Consider the following 23,551-nt stretch of genomic DNA (forward strand, 5'->3'; position numbering starts at 1 on the left):
AGATATTATATCTCAAGTTGCCGCATGGCGCCTACCGGACGCCAAAAGCAACAAAATATTCGTATTAATTCCAGAAATGCGACGAAACATAAATTTATATTGGCGACTAATTCAGAAGGATAAAATAATAAGATGCGAAGGAGAGTTTCCTAACTTTGAAAACACAATGTAGGCAAAGAACAGAAAATGGCTTTGCGTCTGGTAGACGCCACGTGACAAACGGAGGATTAAAGGACTTTTATAGATATGGGATAAACGCCTGAATATACGGGGTGAATATGTGAAAAAGTGAAATAAATATCAGAAAGTCAATTTGATTATTTTTTCTTCAATTCAGTTATGCGACGTATTTATTGGCACCCTCGTACTTCTAATGAACCACCTTAAAAACACCTTGCCCTGCTAGCCGCACCGATATGCGTTTTTGTACCCCTCCATCCCCGAAAGGAATCCTGGGTAACTGACTTGCCGATGAAATACCATTTAAAGGTTTTACTTTCTCTAATGCTGCTTGAAATCTATACTAGCAGGTCACCCGGCGTTGCTCGGGAAGGAGAGTACCCAGAGTATTGGGAAACATGGAACTTAGCATTCGTGGTCACATGGGAGGTTTTTTATGCAAAGGAACAAAGCAGGTATGGTGATGGTATACACATGTAACAGCAAATAATGGTGAATAAACGATTTCCCAATACCGCGCGCGGGATCAGCTCCATAGTGTTTATGATTGCGTGTCCGTGTGTGCGTAGATCAAAATCGTCAACTGAAAAAATGTTTTCACCATACGACTAATATTTATGTGTAGAATCCTTTGAGTAATTTTCTCCTTCGATCGTGTTAAGAGGTGTGCCGTTAAAACGTGAATAGTAATTGAAATCTCTTTACTATGAAAAGTTTAGCTTTCGATCTCGACTGGTAACAACAAGACATTTTTTCACCTGTATTTTTTATAATATGTACAATTATAGTGAGGATGATTCACATTCCAGGATTCCTTTTATGATATTTTGCCATTGTAAAACTTAGTTGAATACATCTTCGCCATAGCACTTAAATGAAAAATTTCAAATGGATTCATTTAATGACTATCTATAGTATTATATATAAATTTTATTTGCTTTGTTATCACTGCCGTAATAGGTACATTTCTAAATAAAATTTCAAGGAGTTTTCTCCCACGTGTTTATTACAATTTTTACAACCTTTTTCGTTCCATTTTAAGAAATTTGCTTCCGCTACATCTGTTTGATGACTTAGATGCACTTTTCTTATGACGCAACTGAATTTGCGTTGTTTGAGTGGCAGTGTCCAGTTTTAAGTCTTGAAAAAATCCAAAATTTTATAGGTTTCTTGGAACTTCACTTTTTATACCGATTTCTATGTAGCTTTACGAAGTTATAGACAATTTCCTGAAAGCCTGTAGATCTGCCACACCGTACAAATTGTCTTCAGGTGGTATTATCTGTACTGTAGCAATTTGTTCTTTATTGAAGAAGAAGGTGATTTCATCAGGGACTTTCCTTATCGCTCCCAGGGTATCCTTAACCTGCAAAAGAAATTAACTCCAATAAAATATATTCTTGCCATTATAATGCTATAAAAATACTAAATCTAACGGTTAACATGTTTCTCATTATACTTATTTAAATTATCTGCCAATGAATGTAATATTTTGACGGAAATTACAAAAAATAATTTCGAAGAAAGAATGCTTATGTTAGAGTGAAATATTTGTCTTGGTTTGTACCAAGGATTTGTTAGTGTGAGCGCTGAGAGCACTATGATTCCTTTTCCAGCAATGCTTTCATTATTCGAAAAAATTAATTTTAGCGTAAAGCATGAGAGCATTTGCAACCCTTATAAATCTTTAAAATATGCATAAAAATAAAACAGCATTTTCCAGCGAAATTCCCGTTACTATAAACTTTTTTCGTGTGTATTAGTAAATTGAACGATGAGTATTCCTCAAATTCTGACATATTTCATTTGTAGTACTCTCAGAATACTGCTCTTACCGTGACGTTCCTCGGAAGAAGAAAACCATTACCATGGCATCCTATAGTATCGCACTGTACTCCAGATCTGTCAATGAAGTACCATCCTGGTGCCCTACGATGAGATAGTCAAAGTGAGTTACACATCATGTATAAGACTGTGTTCCAATTGTCAAGTAATTGGAAAAATATCCTGCTATTTTTTATGACTATTACATTATTAAACACTTCTGTAAATGAGTTTATAGGAGAGTTAAACTCATTCTATAAGTGATTATTCGCATAGGATTGATTGACCAAATCACCGAGTGGCCATTATAAAAAATAGAACATTGGTCAATTGGCAATAATGACTGTACCACACATAATAAATGCCTCTAAATCATTGTTTGCGCCAGTATCGTTGGATGTGGACGAACTAACCTGATATTTAAAGGCACTATTGGAACTTGTGGAAGTGTGTCTGGATTTATTGCCGTCATTCCAAAGCACAGGTTATTTAATTTTCTGAAAGGATCATCTTCCTCAATTGTGATTTCGAAGAGCTCGCCCACTTTAATTGGTCGTGCTGTATATGCCAAGGCATACAACTTGTCCTCTGTGTCTACACTGCGTGTAAAGAAACAAGAAGAACGGATTTAAGGTTGCTTTAACTGGGATGCATTTATATTTTTTTGCAGTCGAATCAAATATTTGGATTATACACTTAACAGTTCAGTTGTTTTACAGTCCATTTTACTCTAAAAAAAGATGAATGAATGATGAAATTTCTAAATCAATATTCCACCAATACGTTTTAGCCATTTTCCACACTTTTTCAAGCTTCCGTAATTTGCTCTTATTCTAAGTATTTATTTGAGCTTCATTATGAGGACGGGATGGAGATGCGGCAAAAGTAATGTTTATATCGTGTGCTGTGCTTGTGCCGTCTCTGGAGAAATGATCTGTGAGAACTATCCTACTCTTATTTGTAAGCAACCTCATATGAACTTGAGAATTAATAATATCTTTTCTGTGAAATGCAATGTGCAGGTGCCTTTTCTTAAATGGCGGAAAAAATTGTTTTTCGGTCTTAGTTTTTGTAAAAGACCACTGAATTCGTTGAGTAAGATGAAGATTTATATAGGATAGTTACCTAGAAACTAATAGTTAGTAATAAGTTACTATGCGCCGAATGTCGCATAAATTTTTCCATTTGAGGAATCAAAATCCAGCTGCTGGGTTTTGGCACGATCCTCACGAACAACTGCAGCCATATTTAGGCGTCACAACCCATGCAGATGCTTCAAGATCTCTAGGTTACGTCATTATTAAAGTATGTGAAATACTTTCCTTAGTCAAATTTACCAAATCTATATAAGAAAACAGGTTAGCACGATTTCAATTCACGTTTCAATTGTCTATCAGTTAATGATATGGTATATCAAGTAGGTACCTCCCAGGGGCTGATCCAGGATTTCTTTCTGGGGGGGGGGGGGGACACATGCAAGGCCGAATCCAGGATTTTTTTCGGGGGAGGCACAAGGAAGTCTCGTAATACAAAACGAACGCAAAGGTAATGGGACTGTATTAAAAATCTTGCATATTTTTGAGGGTCTGGGGAAGGCACGTGCCCCCGTGCCCCACTTGAATTAGCCTATGGTACTTCTTTATTTTATTCCTACGGGGGGCAAAATATTGATATGTCAAACGAGCAATTACTCTAAAGGAAATAACCCACCGCAGCCTAAGATATTTTTAATTTAATTAAAAAAATGGTTTACTTCTCACGAATATGCATTAGGATGATCATCTCTGGAATCAAAAATCAGAATACAGCAAAAGAGAGGAGGAGGAGGTTAGACAAAAATGAACCTAAGAAAGCGTAAGAGTGAAGAGGTGAAAAAGTTTTCCTACCTGGGAAGCCGATTTGCCTACGATGGACGAAGCAAGAAAGAAATAGTCAGTTGAATAACGCAGGCGCAGACGACTTTCTACAAAAAGAAGTATCTTCTAACAGCTGAGAATACAAACATAGAAGCAAGGACACAATTCATCAGATGCTACATATGCAGTAGTTACTTAATGGGAGAAAGGCATGGACGTTGACAGCAGCAGAGACGTCAAGAGTGGAGCATTCGAAATGTGGTGCTACCGAAGAATAATGAAGGTAAAATGGACTGACCGTGTTAGTGACGCAGAAGTGCTAAGAAGTGCGGGAGAAAAGAGAAGTCTACTGAAAACCTTAAGCAGAAGACAGGACAACTTAATTGGCCACATTTTGAGGCATTCTGATGAAGACAGTCGTTGAAGGACAAGTGCAAGGGAAGAAGGGCAAGGGACGGCCCCGAATGAGTTACATATGACAGGTTATAAAGGATGTAACAGAGAATAAATGCGTCTCTTTGAAACGGTTATCGGATAGGAGAGGGGAATGGAGAGCTGCGTCAAACCAATCTTAGGATGGCTGACTAATGATGATGATTATGATGATGATGATGACTGTGGAATCAGTTAAATAGTAGCATAGCTTAATTTTACTTACGAATCATGAAACTTGAGACTGAATAATAGCACTTACTCCACTCTAGTGACAGTGCGTCTGTCTTCGGATAGGATCCCAAGCCTTCCTCGCTTGTCGCTGAAGTAAATGGGATCTGGATCCGCCTTTGTTTTCTCGGAGATGCTTGAGGAAAAACAAATAATTTTTATTCAAAAAAGATTTCAGAATTATTATATCTTTGATAGACGAAAATTTTGTCCTTTAAGAGCCCATCAACCAGGCAAACAAAACCAATGAAGTAATAGGAAACCATGTGAAAGAATAACTCATCTCCATTTACAGAAATAATTCTGAAATTGTTTTGCAGGGATAATAATCCATTTCTCTTGGAACACTATATATCTAAATCTACATCCATATAATGCCCCGAAAGGCCCCCTTAGAAGGCGTGTGGCAGAGATTGTTAGGACACCAGCTGTTAACACATAAGATGGTAGTGCTCTAACTAAATAAAAATAAGTATTTATTTAAGTCCTTTGTGGTTCAGGAAAAAAACTAATTTCAATATCTATCCGTCCGGCTAATTATCTCTCTTAATTTATTGCTTCTGTTCGACATGGAGATATAGTGGGGATGTAACATGATGTTCTTCGTGTCGCTTTTAAAGATATCAATTCTCAATTGCTCAAGCAATTTAAGTGTACCGTGAGAATCTTCAACGGTCCCTTACCTACTTCCTTTAGCATTTTTACAACGCTTTCTCTACTTCTGTTGCAGCACCGAATCCCATGTACTCGCTGTATATTCGGGGATAGGAGATGCTGTGCCTAGTGACGAATATGTCCTCTTTTCCTCTTCGCTTATGCACTTTTCTACTGAAATTAGAGCATATATGTCCCTCAATAAAAAGCCTGGCCTATGGAAAGAATACCCGTGGGAACGCCCCTAGTGTCTTGACGCAATTGTGGACAATTTTTCATTCATTTTAAGGCTATATAAGGATAAGTATATGACTTTCATAGAAATATTAATTCCGTATGTTCTATATTGATGATTCAATTGGATTGTGCAAATTATACCTGTTGCTGATATGTCTGTGTAATTTTACTTCAAACGGGTATTATTCGTAGAGGTTCGAAAAAATGTTGTCTCCTATTTGGAATAGCGCTCTGCAGTAATTTACTTGCAAAATATGTACAACCATTAGTATTAAAATTATGGTACGGAGTTCGCCATGTCTCGAAATAATTTTAGTCCACCTAAGCTAAATCACAAAATGAACACTGTCACACACATGTCAGTGACTGTTACTTAGAATCGAGAAGCATTATCAAAAGAAATATGTTCGTAAAAAAGAAATGATACTCCTTTATTTTTGCTTGATTGTTCACAATTTAAGAGTTGGTCAAACTGCACATAAAATAGTAGTTATACATTAAAAATATCCCATTTGACAGTCATAACTGGAGAAGAAATACCTCGTTGAAATTTGAAGGACTTGACGGTTGTGCTTGTATGTACAAAAGTTAAAAAACAATACCTCTTTGCTTACCGAAGTCTTCCGCTCTTATCCATTTGAGGGTATTCCAGTTTTGAGTTTTCCATCGTAGGTACGAACTTCTTTAGGTGCCACTCCCCTGAAAAAGTGAGTTTTTCATCATAAAGCTCATATTTGCACAACGAAAGAAACTTAAAGTACCATAATGATTTTTAATTTGTTAATAGCTTTGTAAATTCTACATTATATGCTTATTAAAACGCTTTTAACCATCCCCATTGCTTTTTAACGCATACGCTAAGGGGTGGATTCACTAGAATACCTTTACGAGGAACATGGTATGAAGAACAACACAATATAGTCAAGGTTATGTGGTTTTGTAAAGCATAGAGAGAAAGCCATATGAGGCTTATAGTAAAAGTTGCTGGTCCGGAACTTGATCAGGTGAAGCAGTTCAACTATTTAGTCAAATCCAGTACACTTGAGTAAAACGGATGCAGTAGTAAGGTAATCACGAAGATAATTGCAGAAGCAAAGGAGGTGTTCATGAACTGGAAAGAGCTCAGGATTGGATCGCTATGCTATATTTTTAAGGCAGGTAAATGCTTTAATCAGGAGTAAGGCGTTATGCGGTAGAAAACTTGGACATTAGGGAAGGAGGGCAAGATAACACCGGAAGTGATCGAAATGTGAATGTGAAGAATAATAAAGTAGGTGAAGTGGATGAATGGGAGGAGAAACGACGAAGTGCTGGATGTGGTGGATGAGGAGCGGAAGCACTTAGATGCGATACGTAGGAAACGCAAAGTATGAATGGATTGAGTACTGAGTAGGGAGAGGATGGTTAAATCAGTCATGAATATTGTATACAGGGTTCTCCACTCCCGTGATTCCATCGATTCCCACGGGTCACCGTAAATATCTGCGTTTTAGTCACTAGGATACATGTTAGTAAATGAATTAGTCCGCAAGAGATAAGCAAATTTAATCTTTCACTGCTAAAAATTAAGCTCAATATATATTTGATAAATCGAAATTAATTAATACAAATCCCAGTTATATAATTAATAGTTCAAGCAAAAAAGAATCGAAGTAAAACATTTACAAGTGATTGAACGATTTGTAAACATATGTTTCTGTGGTTTTGTAGTTACAATGCTTGATTTCCACATATAAACACTCAGATGGATTTTCGTCAAGGGTACTTTTTATAATTTCCATTCATGAAGTGAATTCAAAGCCAAATGCATGGATGCTTAACGATTATTTCGCCATTAGTTACTCTAGTTGGGGTGCGATTTTATGTTCGGGGACCGTGTTCAAATTATGACTGATATTATTACCTAGTGGAACCCCCTAGAGCAATGTAAACTCCTTGAAATCAATGTAAGTGGGAAGAACTTAAGATGAGCGAGAGATTGAAAGTAAAAGAATAGGTCTAGATAGAATGAATGGTAGTAGGCTTTAATGTGAAATGAAGGGGAAGTTCCAAGGTGGGAAGGTAGACAGGGTAAGACAATATTCCAAATACTCACGGTAAACGCACTATAATCTGTCCAATATATTCAATGATAATTATTTTAATTTTGTGGGTTCCGACACTGAATATCGTCTTTAGTTCTTCGTATTAGAAACTGCATATAAAGTTTAGTTTAGGCATACAATATTTATGCATAAAATCGTTTCAGGCTAAATTTTGTGGAAGTTCACTATATCCATGAGGAAGAAAAGAAATGGTAATTTTGACAATTTTTAATTCAGCACTCAACATCCGACCATGGTTTCAACACATTTTTATGTATACCACATTTAGATTGGTTGCACTTAAATCGGGAGCTATTCTTCAAATTGTGGGATAGCTTTTGTTCTATACTTAAGCTGTTGTACGATAGAATATTTTCACTCATGCTCTTGCAATTTTATCAATCAAATAGGGCAAGTTTAGCTCCATTTCAAAGGTTACTATTCTTTGGAATATTAGTTTATAGCAAATCATTCCTACTATGGTCATCTTAACCGTTCAATACATAATATCCACTGCATTTAATAGCTGCCAATGTAAAAACTTTCTCTTTCTTTAAGGTCCGAGACACTATGTCTCTATTCAGCACCACAAGATTCCAAATTAAATATCGCCTCACTGTTTAAAACGTATTTCAAACTTCTTCTGTATGAAGTTTATTGCGAAATGGCTTGTATGAGTTGCTAATGGTGAAATATATGTACCATTTTTGATTAGAAACAAAAATAAAGCAGAATGGTGAAATAATGCCAATGGTGAAATATATGTACCATTTTTGATTAGAAATAAAAATAAAGCAGAATAAGGTTACCACTAACCTGCAGCGTCCCTTTGTTCAATAGTTTCATCGCTATCTTCTTGTTCAAAATTATTATTGGCAGGTACTCCAGAAATACCATTAATGAATAAGACTATGAAAATCCACGTAAGGAAAGGCATTGTCCCTGTTGCTGGCATGGCCTCTGAGCAGTGACTGTGGCAATCCGATGTGAGGTAGATACATGAATTATTGCAAGTATATGAGACTTATCTATATCATTTCAAATTTGCTTAAGCGCTTGATAACGTGAAATTACGCAACAAGGAAATCGATGAGCTTATCTAAACAGAGCACAAAATAATTGCAAGAGAGGTAGATACATGAATTATTGCAATGATATGATACTAATCTATATCATTTCCTAAGTTTCTTGAGCGCTTGATAACGTAAAATTACGCAACAAAGAAATCGATGAGCTGATCTGAACAGAGCACAAAATAATTGCAAGAGATAACGAATGATAGGAAGGCAATTACAGATAATCTACAAATCATATTCGAAAGTATGTTAATTAAGAACTCTAATTCATAAGTTTCATGAAACAATGTCTCATCAAATACCTACTATCTGAGCTCTCAAATTCGTGGTGGATCGTTGCACTGCTCTAAATATTTGAGCTTAGATAAACGATAGCTTTGAGCGGGTGTCAAAAACACGTTCGTGTAATGTCACCAATTTTGAGATAAATTGTTTCAAAAAATTATTTTCTTATATACTAATTTTCTTCCAAACATTAATTAATTATTGCCCTTAAAATCCAGAGTTTTAAATGAAATGTAGATAATGCTGATAATAAAACCCAAGACAAACAATTTTCATGGTGAGTGCAAAGTTTATCCAAAAAAATGAATACCTTGACTACTACGCTACCCAGGTTCCATAATTCCCATGGAAACTCAGTCAATGAGGATTCTTTCCTTTATAAAATCCTTTCAGTTCTAAAGTTTACGATTTCTAAAAATTATTTTATTCGAAAACTACGGAACCAAACGTTCTGAACTTGGTGCCATATATCATGCTCTGGATTTATAGCCATTAGATATAGTCTTCCCTTAATTACCATGTTCTCATACAGTCTGGACTGATTACGAAAAGTAATTGAAATTAGCAGAGGGTAAAGATGGAGCAGTAAGACAAGTCATTGCCATTTCACTGCCACGAGAAAAAGAACACAACATCGCCTCTGGCATACCTACAATCATTTAAAAGATTAGTTATTTATTGGTAAAGACAACACTGAATATGTGAAATAAAATGATTTAGAAATTTTCTCATAAATGAAAATAATAATTTTATTTATATCAACATGATTCTTAAAAAACTTGAGCAGGTTAAGCAATTCAACTATTTACACAGTATATTAGAGAAAAACGGATATAGTAGTAGGGACATCAGGAAGAGAACTGCATAAGCAAAAGAGGCGTTCGTGAACAGGAAGGAGCTTATGAGAGGATCGTTATTTAAGAGTTTGAAGAAAAGGTTCTAGCAGAGTTTGATCTGGAGTGTAGCTCTCTACGGTGCGGAAACGTGGACACTTAGGAAGGAGGACGAGAGAAGATTTGGAGGTATTCGAGATGTGGGTATGGAGAAGAGTGAAGAGGGTGAAATGGACGGAGAGGAAAAGGAACGACGGAGTGCTGGATATGGCTGGCGAGGAGAGGCAGCTTTTAGATGAGATACGGATAAGACAGAAGGTATGGATGGAGCGAGTACTTAGCTGGGAGGGGGTGTTGAAAACGGTGTTAGAGGGTAGACTGTTGGGTAAACGAGGGAGAGGAAGGAAAGGAATAAGATTTTTAGATAGAATAAAAGGGTGTAGGTGTTATTGTGATTTGAAGAGGGAGGTGCATGTTGGAAGGGGAGGCTCCCAGAATTCTTCTTAAGCACTCCATGAAAACCACTATTCGGTAGAATAATTTTAATAATAAATAACGATTCTTAATGCGACTCCTACATATGGACTACCTTTCTCTGAAGCCTACACTTTGACCTATCTGACATGGGTGCCATAATCGAGAGTAATTGGGAAAAACCTGCCTGGGAAACTTTGAGGACAATAGCACCGAGACAAGATTTTATACCAAAGGAGGCATTATATCAGAAATAATGCGCTCTGGTGTCCTCATCCTTCTGATGTGCACAGAATATTTTCTCAGGTCTTATTTTACCAAGTTTGTTGAGAAATAGGGAGTCGTAAATAGTAAGAAGACACCGCAGAACGGAGTTGCCATGATGGTTATTTTCTGTAGTCATTTTAAGGCAATATAGAGCACTCTGCTACAATATTCAGCTCGACCTCAACTATCTAGAACTAAACTAACTGTATCACGCCTACACCACAACATGAGGACTCTACCTCATCTTTGCACGACCACTACTTGGGAATACGATTCACGGCCTCTGCAGCCTATTTATTGCCATTTTTTCTCAAGTCACTAGGATACTGGACAGATTGCAGTGTTTCTATACTCAATAGATCTTAGCATCGGAATCCATTTTATATCATCTTTGTGATTCGTAAAACTGCAAAAATAATTTATTTTTTTCACCTCAAAAATCGTCCAAAGATCAATTGGCAGGTTTCAGACGCGAATAATTTCCAAAATTATTGATTGATTAAGTTGTGCTAATAATGTAAAACAACTCATGATCAATTGTGATGAACTAATCCTTGCAACGTCTGCTCGTGTAAATGTACTTTTAGTTAAACAAATTGTGCTATCGAGATTAAAATCTCTTTATCTCGAAAACTCGATGAGGAAAGTGAATTCGGATTTTTATGGGAGTTTGTCTGCACATCTCCCATCGGCCGAGATATTGTTGAATATTCATCGCTCTCATACCAGAGCACAGCATTTTCTCTCTCTTCATCGTCAACACATTTCAACTCATCCTCCTAATCCCTTCTAACTCTACCATCTAACATCACAACTCCAAAACCTAAAGATGCGTCTAGCCTATGAATCCTAGAATGATCCCTTTTAACAACACAAATGATAATTAAGGAAAAAATACTTTCTTACATTCACTAATATCTTTAAAAAGCAAGATCGGAGTTTCATAAAATGATTACGTTTTCAGGTTCATCGAACATGTATATATCTCCTTCAATATCAAATGCAGCGCAACATTGGTGTCTAAGAAGACGTATGCATGAGCAATGCATCTGAATGTGTAACCATGTTACGTATTTCAGGTGTTTTATTAAATATTAAGTGTACCTTACGAATTTTGTTCTTTTATTTTTCCATATTGGAAAGGTTTCACAAAATTAAGCCGGAAACCATCAGTTATATCACAAATGAACATTAAAAAGTGTAATTATTCTGATTTTCCATCAATGTTTCTGTCTTTATCCCGGCCTTCGATATTCGTTTTATCATCAGTTGTGTTTTCAATTATTGTCGCTCTCCTATGGCACCCCTAGACGCTGCTTGTTCTAATCTCCTCATCCCAACAACCTCAGTGAGGTAAGGAGGCAGGATAAATTAGGGAGCACTGCTTTCTTCGGCATGACCACAGAGACAATACTGCGGATGCCTTATTCCATCCCATAAGAGGCCTATTTCCGTTGCCACTTTTTTCGCTTTAAAATCTGTTTTCGAAAATGTCCATTCCACGATAATGAGGAGAGAGCGATCAACTATTTTTCCATAATTTTTCGCCGTAGTACTTGCAATTGTAAAATTGAAAAGTTATGAATCTGATTCAATGCACTTTCAGAAATAATAGCTCTGGTTAACAGTCCTAATCACAGCTTATTTTTTCGTGCAATCCGGATCGCTTTGCCCCTAAACGAAGGAAGTGGCGACTTTTGCAATACCATTTAAAAGCACGGTAGGTTGCAACACATCTAGTAGCCAACTTGAGAATCCTCAACTCTAATTATCATTATAACATAAGAGAATCCTCTAGTCTGCTTCATAATGAGATGGATCTTTATTCACCCTTCGCGCATTAAAATGGGTCTATGCGGTGTGTATTCTAGATCGAATGGCCAACGCAAGTGGAGTAGCTTGTCTCGACAAGTCGCGATACGCTATCGAGCCTGCCCGCCAAACTGCACGCCAACAGCGAGCAAGGCAGCCGAACACAGAGACTCACAGATGCCGACTGCATCGTCACGCGTGACTACACATATGAGTACCACGGCAAATAAGTGTCGCAGCGGTAAAAACTGGCTGGTTTTAGGTCCAATCATTCGCAAAATACTTATCTCACGGGAGGCAATGTATTATGTAATGCAATTCAACAGTAAATTTTCGAAAAAAAATCGATATTTATTGAAATTATACAAAACATAAACAGTCATGAAAGTAATGTAGTATACTGAAATATACAGTACTATGCAATGAGGACTGCCTGGCCAGCACACACATCGTTTCTATAGATGAAGGTACTATATGTTAAGGTAATTTTTTATTCTACTTTACGAGTAATGATAAAACCGCATCCCACGAGACACCTAAACCGAAGGAAGAAATGACAAAATATATCGGGTGTCAAAATTACACCCTCCGATATTCAAGGTAAATTTGAATTTTTGAGACAAAAAATTTGATGAGGGTACCCATAACAAACTGGTTTTTTTAAACCCTAAAAATGAATAAAATTCACGAAAGGTTTTTTCTCTATAACACTATTTAAAGGCCAGCTCCGAAAAAAATGTACGCGCAGGTTGTCAAAACGACACCTTTCGGCATTCTTGTGTTAACGGTTCATTTTATTCGTTGAATGTGCACTGGCGCATTCCTTGGGTCGCATTATATATGTACTCAGCATTGCCCGTGCTGGTGACTGCGATAGAGAGATATTTCGTAATGAAAATAGTAACTAATAATATTTTTTAAATTTATCTATGTAAGCTCACAAAAATGGCAAAAAACAGAGCTGATTGTAAATATATCGTAATTGAAATCATAGAAATTGATTAAATAATAGAAAATTTGAACATAATATTGTAACATAGCAACTACAAAAATTTGAACAAATACATAAAACGTACGTCAAATCAATTTTCTTAACTATCTTAAAATAATAAATAGATCGTCATGGCCCTACTAAGTCGATAAAAATAATTTATTTATGTAAATACAAACTCACAAAAATAGCAAAGAAAAAACTGATTGTAAATACGTTGTAATTGAATAATAATAATAATAATAATAATAATAAGAGTAATAAAAATAATAACAACAGTAATAATAAGGCATATATTTCCGTTGAAATATTATCCTCTGGAACATATGATGTATACATTTACGTAATTGGACTCCGTTATATGTCATTATAGGGTAGTATTAAAAAAAATGGAGAAAAAAATTATTTATAGAATAATGACTATTTATAGTATTATATATAAATTTTATTTGCTTTGTTATCACTGCCGTAATATGTAAATTTATAAATAAAATTTCAAGGAGTTTCTCCAACGTGTTTATTACAATTTTCACAACATTTTTCGTTTCATTGTAAGAAATTTGCTTCAGCTACATCTTTCTGATGACTTAGTGGTACTTTTCTTATAACGCAACCGAATTTGCGTTGTTTGAGTGGAAGTATCCAGTTTTAAGTCTTGAAAAAATCCAAAATTTTATAGGTTTATTAGAACTTCACTTTTTATACCGATTTCTATGTAGCTTTACGAAGTTATAGACAATTTCCTGAAAGCCTGTAGATCTGCCACACCGTACAAATTGTCTTCAGGTGGTATTATCTGTACTGTAGCAATTTGTTCTTTATTGAAGAAGAAGGTGATTTCATCAGGGACTTTCCTTATCGCTCCCAGGGTATCCTTAACCTGCAAAAGAAATTAACTCCAATAAAATATATTCTTGCCATTATAATGCTATAAAAATACTAAATCTAACGGTTAACATGTTTCTCATTATACTTATTTAAATTATCTGCCAATGAACGTAATATTTTGACGTAAATTACAAAAAAATAATTTAGATAAAAGAATGCTTATGTTAGAGTCAGATGTTTGTCATGGTTTGTACCAAAGATTTGCTAGCGTGAGCGCTGAGAGCACTATGATTACTTTTCCAGCAATGCTTCCATTACTCGAAAACATTAATTTTATCCTAAAGCGTGAGAGCGTCTGCAACCGTCATAAATTTATAAGATATTTATTAAAATTGATAGAAATAAAACCGCATTTTCCAGCGGAATTCCTGTTACTATAAACGTTTTTCGTGTGTATTAGTAAATTGAACGATGAGTATTCCTCAAATTTTGAGTTTCAGTGCAGTACTCTCAGAAAACTGCTCTTACCGTGGCGTTCCTCGGAAGATGAAAATCAGCACCTTGGCATGCTGTAACATTGCATTGTACCCCATCTATGCCGAAGAAGTACCATCCTGGTGCCCTACGATGAGATAGACAAAGCGAATTACACATAATGTATAAGACTGTATTCCAATTGTTAAGTAATTGAAAAAATATCAAGCTATTTTTATGACTGTATTAAATTATTAAACAGGTCTTTTAATGAGTCTATAGGAGAGTTTAACTCATTCCAGAAGTGATTATTCGTATAGCATTGATTGACAAAACCACCCAGTGACCGTTATAAAAAATAGAACATTTGTCAATTGGCAATAACGACTGTATCACGCATGCTAAATGCCTCTAAATCATTGTTTGCGCCAGTACCGTGGGATGTGGAAGTAGTACTTACCTGATATCGAGAGCCAACATTGGAACTTGTGGAAGTGTATCTGGATTCATTGCTGTCATTCCAAAGGTCAGGAAGTAACCTTTTCTGAATGGATCATCTTCCTCAATTGTGATTTCGAAGAGCTCGCCCACTTTAATTGGTCGTACCGTATATGCCAAGGCATACAACTTTAGCTCTGTGTCTATACTGCGTGTATAGAAACGGGAAAAAACGGATTTAAGGTTGATTTATCTGGTATGCATTTATATTTTTCGCGGTCGTGTCAAATATTTGGATTATATATTCAACAGTTCAGTTGTTTTAAAGCCTATTTACTCTAAAAAAAGATAAATGAATGATGAAATTTCTAAATCAATATCCCACCAATACGTTTCAGTCATTTTCCACACTTTTTCAAGCTTCCGTAATTTGCTCTTATGCTAAGTATTTATTCGGGCTTCACTATGAGGACGGGATGGAGATGTGGCAAAAGTAATTTTTATATCGAGTGCTGTGCTTGTGCCGTCTCTGGAGAAATGATGAGTGAGAGAACTATCCTACTCGTATTTGTGAGCAACCCCATATGTACTTGATAATAAATAATATCTTTTCTGTGAAATGTATTGAGCAGTTACCTTTTCTTAAATGGCGGGAAAAATTTGTTTTGCTGCCTAAGTTTTTGTAAATGACCACTGAAGTCGTTGAGTTAGATGAAGATTTATATATGATGCTTACCTAGATACTAATTACAATGAAAATGATAAACTCTAAATGTGGTTTTGATTACTGTTGCTTCTCTACGATATGTTTCTTCCTATTTGGGTTTAGCTCCGAATCTTTCCATTAATAATAACTCCTCTTTAGTGTATTGCCGAAAGACGTTTCAATCTTGTTTTCATTATTAAGTGTTACAGATGGCTATACTGCCACCAAAATTGCTCTTTACTGGAGAAAGGTACTAAAAATGGATTGGTATTTGGTTAGTCTGTTAAACTGTAACACCATTTCTCTTTGAAGAAGGTTGTATAATTATCCTTGATTAAGGTAAGGATTTGTGAAGTAGAAATTTAAACGTCTTTTCGGAAAGTAATGCTTACCACGGAACACTTGAAGAGAGTTACTTGGGTGTCGAAATACTTCATTGCACTATATTTAGTGTCCATAGAAAATTTTCATTCTCAATGTTTGCTTATGATAATTTTTTGTGAGACTGAGGAAACTGCTCAATCAGCACGTATGTTTAATACTTGAATCACGATTATTCGTAAGGTACTTATGCATGCGAATATTTTACATCCCCTTGGTATCTGGTTCTCAATGTATTATTTTGAATGCTTAATGCTTTGAACCAGATTTGGATTTATAAGGATAAGATTTTAAAAATTACAAAGAAAATTTCTTTATTGATTTTTATGTATTCATTTTATAGAAGTCATAAATAATTTATTTTTCCCCAAAAGAGCTTGAAATTCTCCGATTGTTATTCGCATTGCGTGCATAGCCTTAATTGGGTGTTTTCCATTGAGATTGCAGTGCATTTTTTGTTACTATATGTCGGTGAAAATTAAGCGTTGGTCATTGAAATAATTCACTAAAGTATTTTATTGCATGCCTAACTTTTGTAGCAGTTGCCTTAAAAATTGTTTCACTCTTTTGTAGTAATACGTACGGATTACTTAGAACCTGTTTCTCTGCTGTCAGGGACACGACTGGGGTACGCTTTGCCAAAGTCTGGCAATCTATGCTGTATATTCTGTGTGCTCCATCCAGCAGTTACTATGCGCCGAATGTCGCATATGTTTTTCCATTTGAGGAATCAAAATTCAGCTACTGGGTTTTGGCACAATCCACACGAACAACTGCAACCATATTTAAGCATCACGCCCCATGCAGATGCTTTACATTTCTTGGTTACGTCATTATTAAAGCATGTGGAATATTTTCCTTAGTCAAATTTACCAAATCTATATAAGAAAACAGGTTAGCACACTTTCAATTCACGTATCAATTGTCTGTCAGTTAATGATATTGCATGTAAAGTAGGTACTTCCTCATTTTATTCGTCTGCAGTGCAAAATATCGATATATCTAACGGGCAATCACTCCAAAGGAAATAACCCACTACAGCCTAAGGTATATTTGATGTAATTTAAAAAAAATGGTTTAGTTTTCACGAATATGCATGCACGAATATGCATTATTTTAGTTCTCACGAATATGCATTCATTAGAAAGTCAGTATACAGCAAAAGAGAGGAGGTTTAGACTAAAATGAACCTAAGAAAGCATAAGAGTGAAGAGGTGAAAGAGTTTTCCTACCTGGGAAGCCGATTTACCTACGATGGACGAAGCAAGAAAGATATAGTAGAATAGCGCAGGCGAAGAGGACTTTCTACAAAAAGAAGAATCTTCTTGAAGCTGAGAATACAAACATAGAAGTAAGGGCACATTTCATCAGATGTTACATGTATAGTAGTAACTCGATGGAAGCGAGGCTTGGTCGTTGACAGCAGCAGAGAAGTCAAGAGTGGAAGCATTCAAATTGTTGTGCTACCGACGAATGATGAAGGTAAATGGATTGACTGTGTTAACAACGAGGAAGTGCTAAGAAAAGTGGGAGAAAAGAGACGCTTACTAAACGACTTAAACAGAAAACGGGGCGAAAAACATAATTGGCCACCTTTTGAGGTATTCTGATGAATACAATTGTTGAATGACAAGTGGAAGGGAAGAAGGGCAAGAGACGGCCCCGAATGAGTTACATAGGACAGGTTATAAAGGATGTAAAAGAGAATAAATACGTCTCTATGAGAAGGTTATCGGATAGGAGAGGGGAATGGAGAGGTGCGTCAAACCAATCTTAGGATGGCTGACTAATGATGATAATTATGATGATGATGATGACTCTGGAATTAGTTAAAAAGTAGCATACCTTAATTTTACTTACGAATCATGAAACTTGAGATTGAATAATAGCACTTACTCCACCCTAGTAACAGTGCGTCTGTCTTCGGATAGGATACCCAGCCTTCCTCGCTTGTCGCTGAAGTAAATAGGACCTGGATCCGCCTTTGCTTTCTCGGAGCTGCTTGCGGAAATGCAAAAAATTTTTATCCTTAAAAGATTTCAGAATTATTACATATTTGATAGACTAACAATTTTGTGCTGTAAGAGCCCAACAACCAGATAAACAAACACAATGAAAGAATAGGCCATAAATGGACTCATCTCCATTTACAGAGATAATTTTGGAATTGTTTTGCAGGGATGATTATCCATTTCTCTCGGAACACTAAATCAAAATATACATCTATATAATGCCCCGAAAGGCCCCCTAAGAAGGCATTTGGCAGGGGGTGTTGGGACTCCAGCTGTTCACACACAAATATGTAACTAGTGCTCTAACGAGATTACAATTAGCATTTATTTTAGTCCTCTGTGGTTCAAGGAAAAAACTAATTTCCATATCTATCCAATCGGCAAAATATCTCTCTTAATTAATTGCTTCTGTCGGACATGGAGATATAGTGGGGATCTAATATGATGTTCTTCGTGTCGCTTTTAAAGATATCTATTATCAATTGCTCAAGCAGTCTAAGTGTAGCGTGAGAGTCTGTAACGGCCCCTTAACTACTTCCTCTAGCATTTGTGCAACGCCTTCTCTACTTCTGTTGTAGCACCGAATCCCAAGTACTCGCTGTATATTCGGGGATAGGAAATATTGTGCCTAGTGACGGATATGTCTTTTTTCCTCTTCGTTTATGCACTTCTCTACTGAAGTTAGAGCGTAAATGTCCCCTAAATAAAAAGCCTGGCCTATGGAAAGCATACCCGTGGGAACGCCCCTGGTGTCTTGACGCAATTGTGGAACACTTTTCATTCATTTTAAGGCTATATAAGGATAAGTATATGACTTTCATAAACATATTAATTCCGCATGTTCTATATTGATGATTAAATTCGATTGTGCAAATTATATCTGTTGGAGGTATGTCTGTGTAACTTTACTTCAAACGGGTATTATTCGTAGAGGTACGAAAAAATGTTGTCTCCTATTTGGAATAGCGCTCTGCAGTAATTTACTTGCAAAATATGTATAATTATTAGTATTAAAATTATGGTACGGAGTTCGCCATGTCCCGAAATAATTTTATTCCACCTAAGCTAAATCACAAAATGAACACTGTCACACACATGTCAGTTACTGTTACTTAGAATCGAGAAGCATTGTCACGAAGAAATATGTTAGTCAAAAGGAAATGATACAATTTAATCCGTGTTTTATTGCTCACCACTTAATAGTTGGGAAAACTGCACCGAAAATAAAAGATTTTTCATTTACAATATCCCATCTGCCAGTCATAACGGGAGAAAAAAATACCTCGTTGAAATTTGAAGGACTTGACGGTTGTGCTTGTATGTACAAAAGTTTTCCAAAAAAACAGTACTACTTTGCTTACCGAACTCTTCCGCTCTTATCCATTTGAGGGTATTCCAGTTTTGAGTTTTCCATCGTAGGTACGAACTTCTTTAGGTGCCACTCCCCTGAAAAAGTGAGTTTTTCATCATAAAGCTCATATTTGCACAACGAAAGAAACTTAAAGTACCATAATGATTTTTAATTTGTTAATAGCTTTGTAAATTCTACATTATATGCTTATTAAAACGCTTTTAACCATCCCCATTGCTTTTTAACGCATACGCTAAGGGGTGGATTCACTAGAATAGCTTTGCGAGGAATATGGGATGAAGAACAACAGAATATGGTCAAGGTTATATGGTTTTATAAAGCATAGCGAGAAAGCAATATGAGGCTTATAGTAAAAGCTGCTGGTCCGGAACTTGATCAGGTGGAGCAGTTCAACTATTTAGTCAAATCCAGGACACTTGAGTTAGACTGATGCCGCAGTAAGGAAATCACGAAGAGAATTGCGTAAGCAAAGGAGTTGTTCATGAACTGGAAAGAGCTCAGGATTAGATTGCTACGCAAGATGTTTAAGGCAAGTAAATGCCTTTGTCAGGAGTAAATCGTTCTGCGGTAGAAAACTTGGAAATTTGGGAAGGAGGGCAAGATACTACCGGAAGTGATCGAAATATGAATGCAGAGAAGAATAAAGTAGGTCAAGTGGATGAATAGGAGGAGGAACGACGAAGTGCTGTACGTGCTGGGTGAGGAGAGGAAGTACTTAGATAAGATGCGTAGGAAACGCAAAGTACGAATGGATTGAGTACTGAGTAGGAAGGGGATGTTTAAATCGATCATAAATATTGTAAACACGATTCTCCACTCCCGTGATTCGATCGATTCCCGTCGGTCACCCTAAATATCGGCGCTGCAGTCACTAGGATACATGTTAGTTTATGTATTAGCCCGCAAGAGATGAGAGAATGTAACCTTTTATTGCTAAAAATTAAGCTCAATATACATTCAAAAAATCTAACTTAAATAATAAGAATACTAATTATATAACTAATAGTTCAAGCAAAAAGAATCGGTAAAACATTTACAAGTGATTTAACGATTGAAAAAGATTTATAAACATTTGTTACTGTGGAAGGTTACACGGGATTTCCACCGGGTCAGGTTCCCCAACTCTACCTCGGCCGTCGTTTCGATGGGCGAGTTGTCCATCGTCTTCAGGGACAACTCGCCCATCGAAACGTCGGCCGAGATGGTGTTGGAGAACCTGACCCGGTGGAAATCCCGTGTAATCTTCCACAATTCTATACGCCGGGAAAGCCTACGATCATTCTTCATTTGTTACTGTGGTTCTGTAGTTAGAATGCTTGGTTTCCACACCATAGCACTATAATTGATTCTCGACAAGGGTACTTTTTTATAATTTCCATTTGTGAAGTGAATTCAAAGCCAAATGCATAGATACTTAACGATCCTCGCGCCATTAGTTACAATAGTTAGGGTGCGATTTTATGTTCGGGGGCCGTGTTCATATTATGACTGATACTACTACCTAGTGGAACCCCCTAGAGCAATGTAAACTCCATGAAATCAATGTAAGAGGGAAGAACGTAACATGAGCGAGAAATGGACAGTGAAATAATAGGTTTTCAAGATAGAATGAATGGTAGTAGGCTCTATGGTGAATTGAAGGGGGAGTTCCAAGTTGGGAAGGTAGACGGGCAGGGGTAATATGCTAAATACTAGCAGTAAACTCAATATGATCATTCGAATACATTCAATGATAATGATTCAAATTTAGTGGGTTCTGACAGTGAATATCGTCTTCGGTTCCTCGTATTAGAAACCGAGTATATAGTCTAGTTTAGGCATACGATATTTACGTATAAAATCGTTTCAGGCTTAATTTTGTGGAAGTTCACTATATCCATGATGAAGAACACAATTGGTAATTTCCACTCTTTTTAATTAAACACTCAAAAACCGATCATGGCTTCAGTGGTCCGTTGTTGGGTGTTGAGTTATAAAGTGTGGAAATTGTCATTTGCGTTCTTCATCATGGATATGATTTTTATGAGGCTCGATCAATAAATAATGCCCCTTATTTTTTTCTCAGAACATATTTATTGTAAAGAGTCAGAATTTGGTGACAATATGCATTAATATGTCTTGTCTATGCCCTACTTTTCTACGTTGTACCCATTAAGTTCTAAGGCCTAGCGCCAGCATTTTGGGGGAGCATGTATTCCCTGGTGGACAAAGCTCTTGTCTTGTGGGCGTTGCCATACCGAACGTGGCTGATCGTGGAACTCTGTTTCTGTATCTTCTGAGGCTGTAGCATTCTTTACTCATCGCCCAACTTCACTTCTACCAACTGCAGCGTTGCCATACACGGAACACAAATGTTTATGGATGTTCACGACGGTTTCTTTTTCTGTACACAAAAATTCAAAAAAGCACGCTGCTTTTAACGTGAGTCGTGTGTAGATACCATTTTTACGCTATAATACGGTTCAACTATCAGCTAGAACGGTACCAAACTTCATCTGCGCAGAGAACAAATATCAATGGTGAAGCACCGACGAGGACATTGATCTATGTATATCAGTGGCTTTTTAAAAAAATAGCCGTTACTTATTAAACGACTCTCGTAGATTGTACTTAATTCGGTGGCTATTCTTCAGATTGTGAGATAGCTTTAGTTTTATACTTTAGCTGTTGTACGATAGAATATTTTCACTCATACTCTGGAAATTTAATCGTTCAAATGGGGCAAGTTTACCTCCATTTCTATGAAAAGTCTTCTTTGGATGATTAGCTTATAGCAAAATCATTTCTACTACAATTATCACACTCGTTCAAGAAATAATATCCACTTCAAGATTTCTAATAAATGCCGTAATAATTTCATTGTTCGAATATGGAAAATTTTTCTCCACTTCGAAGATAAGTATTCTAAGGAATATTAGTAATAAGCAAATCATTCCTACTCTGTGTTCAACGGTATTTGCCGAGATGTTGTGGAACATATTGCGGTTATAAATCAAAGTGAAAAAACTTAGTGAATGTCCACAGTATTATTTAAGTACGACGCGTTTCAGCGATTCATGGCTATCATCAGGTCAAACAGGCCGCAATTTCGAAGTACGGGCAGCAGAACATAGAAGATGTTATAAAAAGAAAGACACTAAATCCCAGGTAGCCGCTCATCTCATCAACGAGGGCCATTCGTGCATTTTCACCCCAAAATATTGGTTTTCGAGAATAAAGGACGTCGGCTCGACGCGTGTGAGCAGTGGGAGATCACCAGAAGGAGGAAACGCAAAGTAAATCTCATGAACGACATTGAGTTGCTTAGTCATTCCCCGCTGTTAGCCCTGCCCCCGCTAAAACCTTCAACCGAACCCCAATTCCTTACGTATCCCAACCACATCCCCACTCCATTCCCCCATTCATTACCCCCCAATCCCCCCTCTCCCACTTCCACCAACTCATAACCATACCCCCTCCTTTCCCCATTTACATATATAAGACTTGACGTAAACCATGCATTTGTACCTGATGATAGCGATGAATCGCTGAAACGCGTCGTACTTGAATAAATACTGTGGACATTCACAAAGCTTTTTCACTTTCATTTATAACATTCCTACTATGATTACCTCAACCATTCGATAAATAATATCCACGGCAATCTATAACTGCCAATGTAAAAACGTTTTCTTTCTTTAAGGTCCGAGGCACTTTGACTCTATTCAGTACCACAAGATTCCAAATTAAATATCGTATCACTGTTTAAAAAGTATTTTAAACTTCTTCTGTATGAATGTTATGGTGAATTGGCTTGTATGAATTGCCAATGGTGAAATATATGTACCATTTTTGAGTAGAAATAAAAATATTGCAGAATAAGGTTACCACTAACCTGCAGCGTACCTATGTCCAATAGTTTCATCGCTATCTTCTTGTTCAAAATTATTATTAGCAGGTACTCCAGAAATACCACTAATGAATAAGAGTACGAAAATCCACGTAAGGAAAGGCATTGTCTCTGTTACTGGAATGGCCTCTGAGCAGTGACTGTGGCAATCCGAGGTGAGGCAGATACATGAATTATTGCAATTATATGAGACTTATATATATCATTTCTAACGT

At 36.5% G+C, this 23,551-nt stretch overlaps 1 protein-coding gene across 2 annotated transcripts; it reads right to left on the reverse strand.

Annotated features, from left to right (window-relative positions):
• Positions 1 to 1,257: 1,257 nt before the first annotated feature.
• On the reverse strand, positions 1,258 to 23,490 carry LOC124165659. 2 transcript variants are annotated; one of them, XM_046543137.1, is made up of 6 exons: positions 23,322 to 23,490; positions 19,437 to 19,521; positions 4,555 to 4,659; positions 2,418 to 2,603; positions 2,016 to 2,109; positions 1,258 to 1,546 (listed from the first exon to the last, which is right to left on the reverse strand). In XM_046543137.1, exons 1-6 carry the CDS (start codon positions 23,440 to 23,442, stop codon positions 1,388 to 1,390), a joined length of 750 nt encoding a protein of 249 aa, XP_046399093.1. In that variant the 5' UTR covers positions 23,443 to 23,490; the 3' UTR covers positions 1,258 to 1,387. The 2 variants fall into 2 exon arrangements, with proteins under 2 accessions (XP_046399093.1, XP_046399092.1); XM_046543136.1 differs by lacking the exons at positions 19,437 to 19,521; positions 23,322 to 23,490 and adding exons at positions 6,029 to 6,113; positions 8,315 to 8,468.
• Positions 23,491 to 23,551: the final 61 nt, after the last annotated feature.

The sequence above is a fragment of the Ischnura elegans genome, chromosome 9 (assembly GCF_921293095.1).
Source record: "Ischnura elegans chromosome 9, ioIscEleg1.1, whole genome shotgun sequence".
NCBI lineage: Eukaryota > Metazoa > Arthropoda > Insecta > Odonata > Coenagrionidae > Ischnura > Ischnura elegans.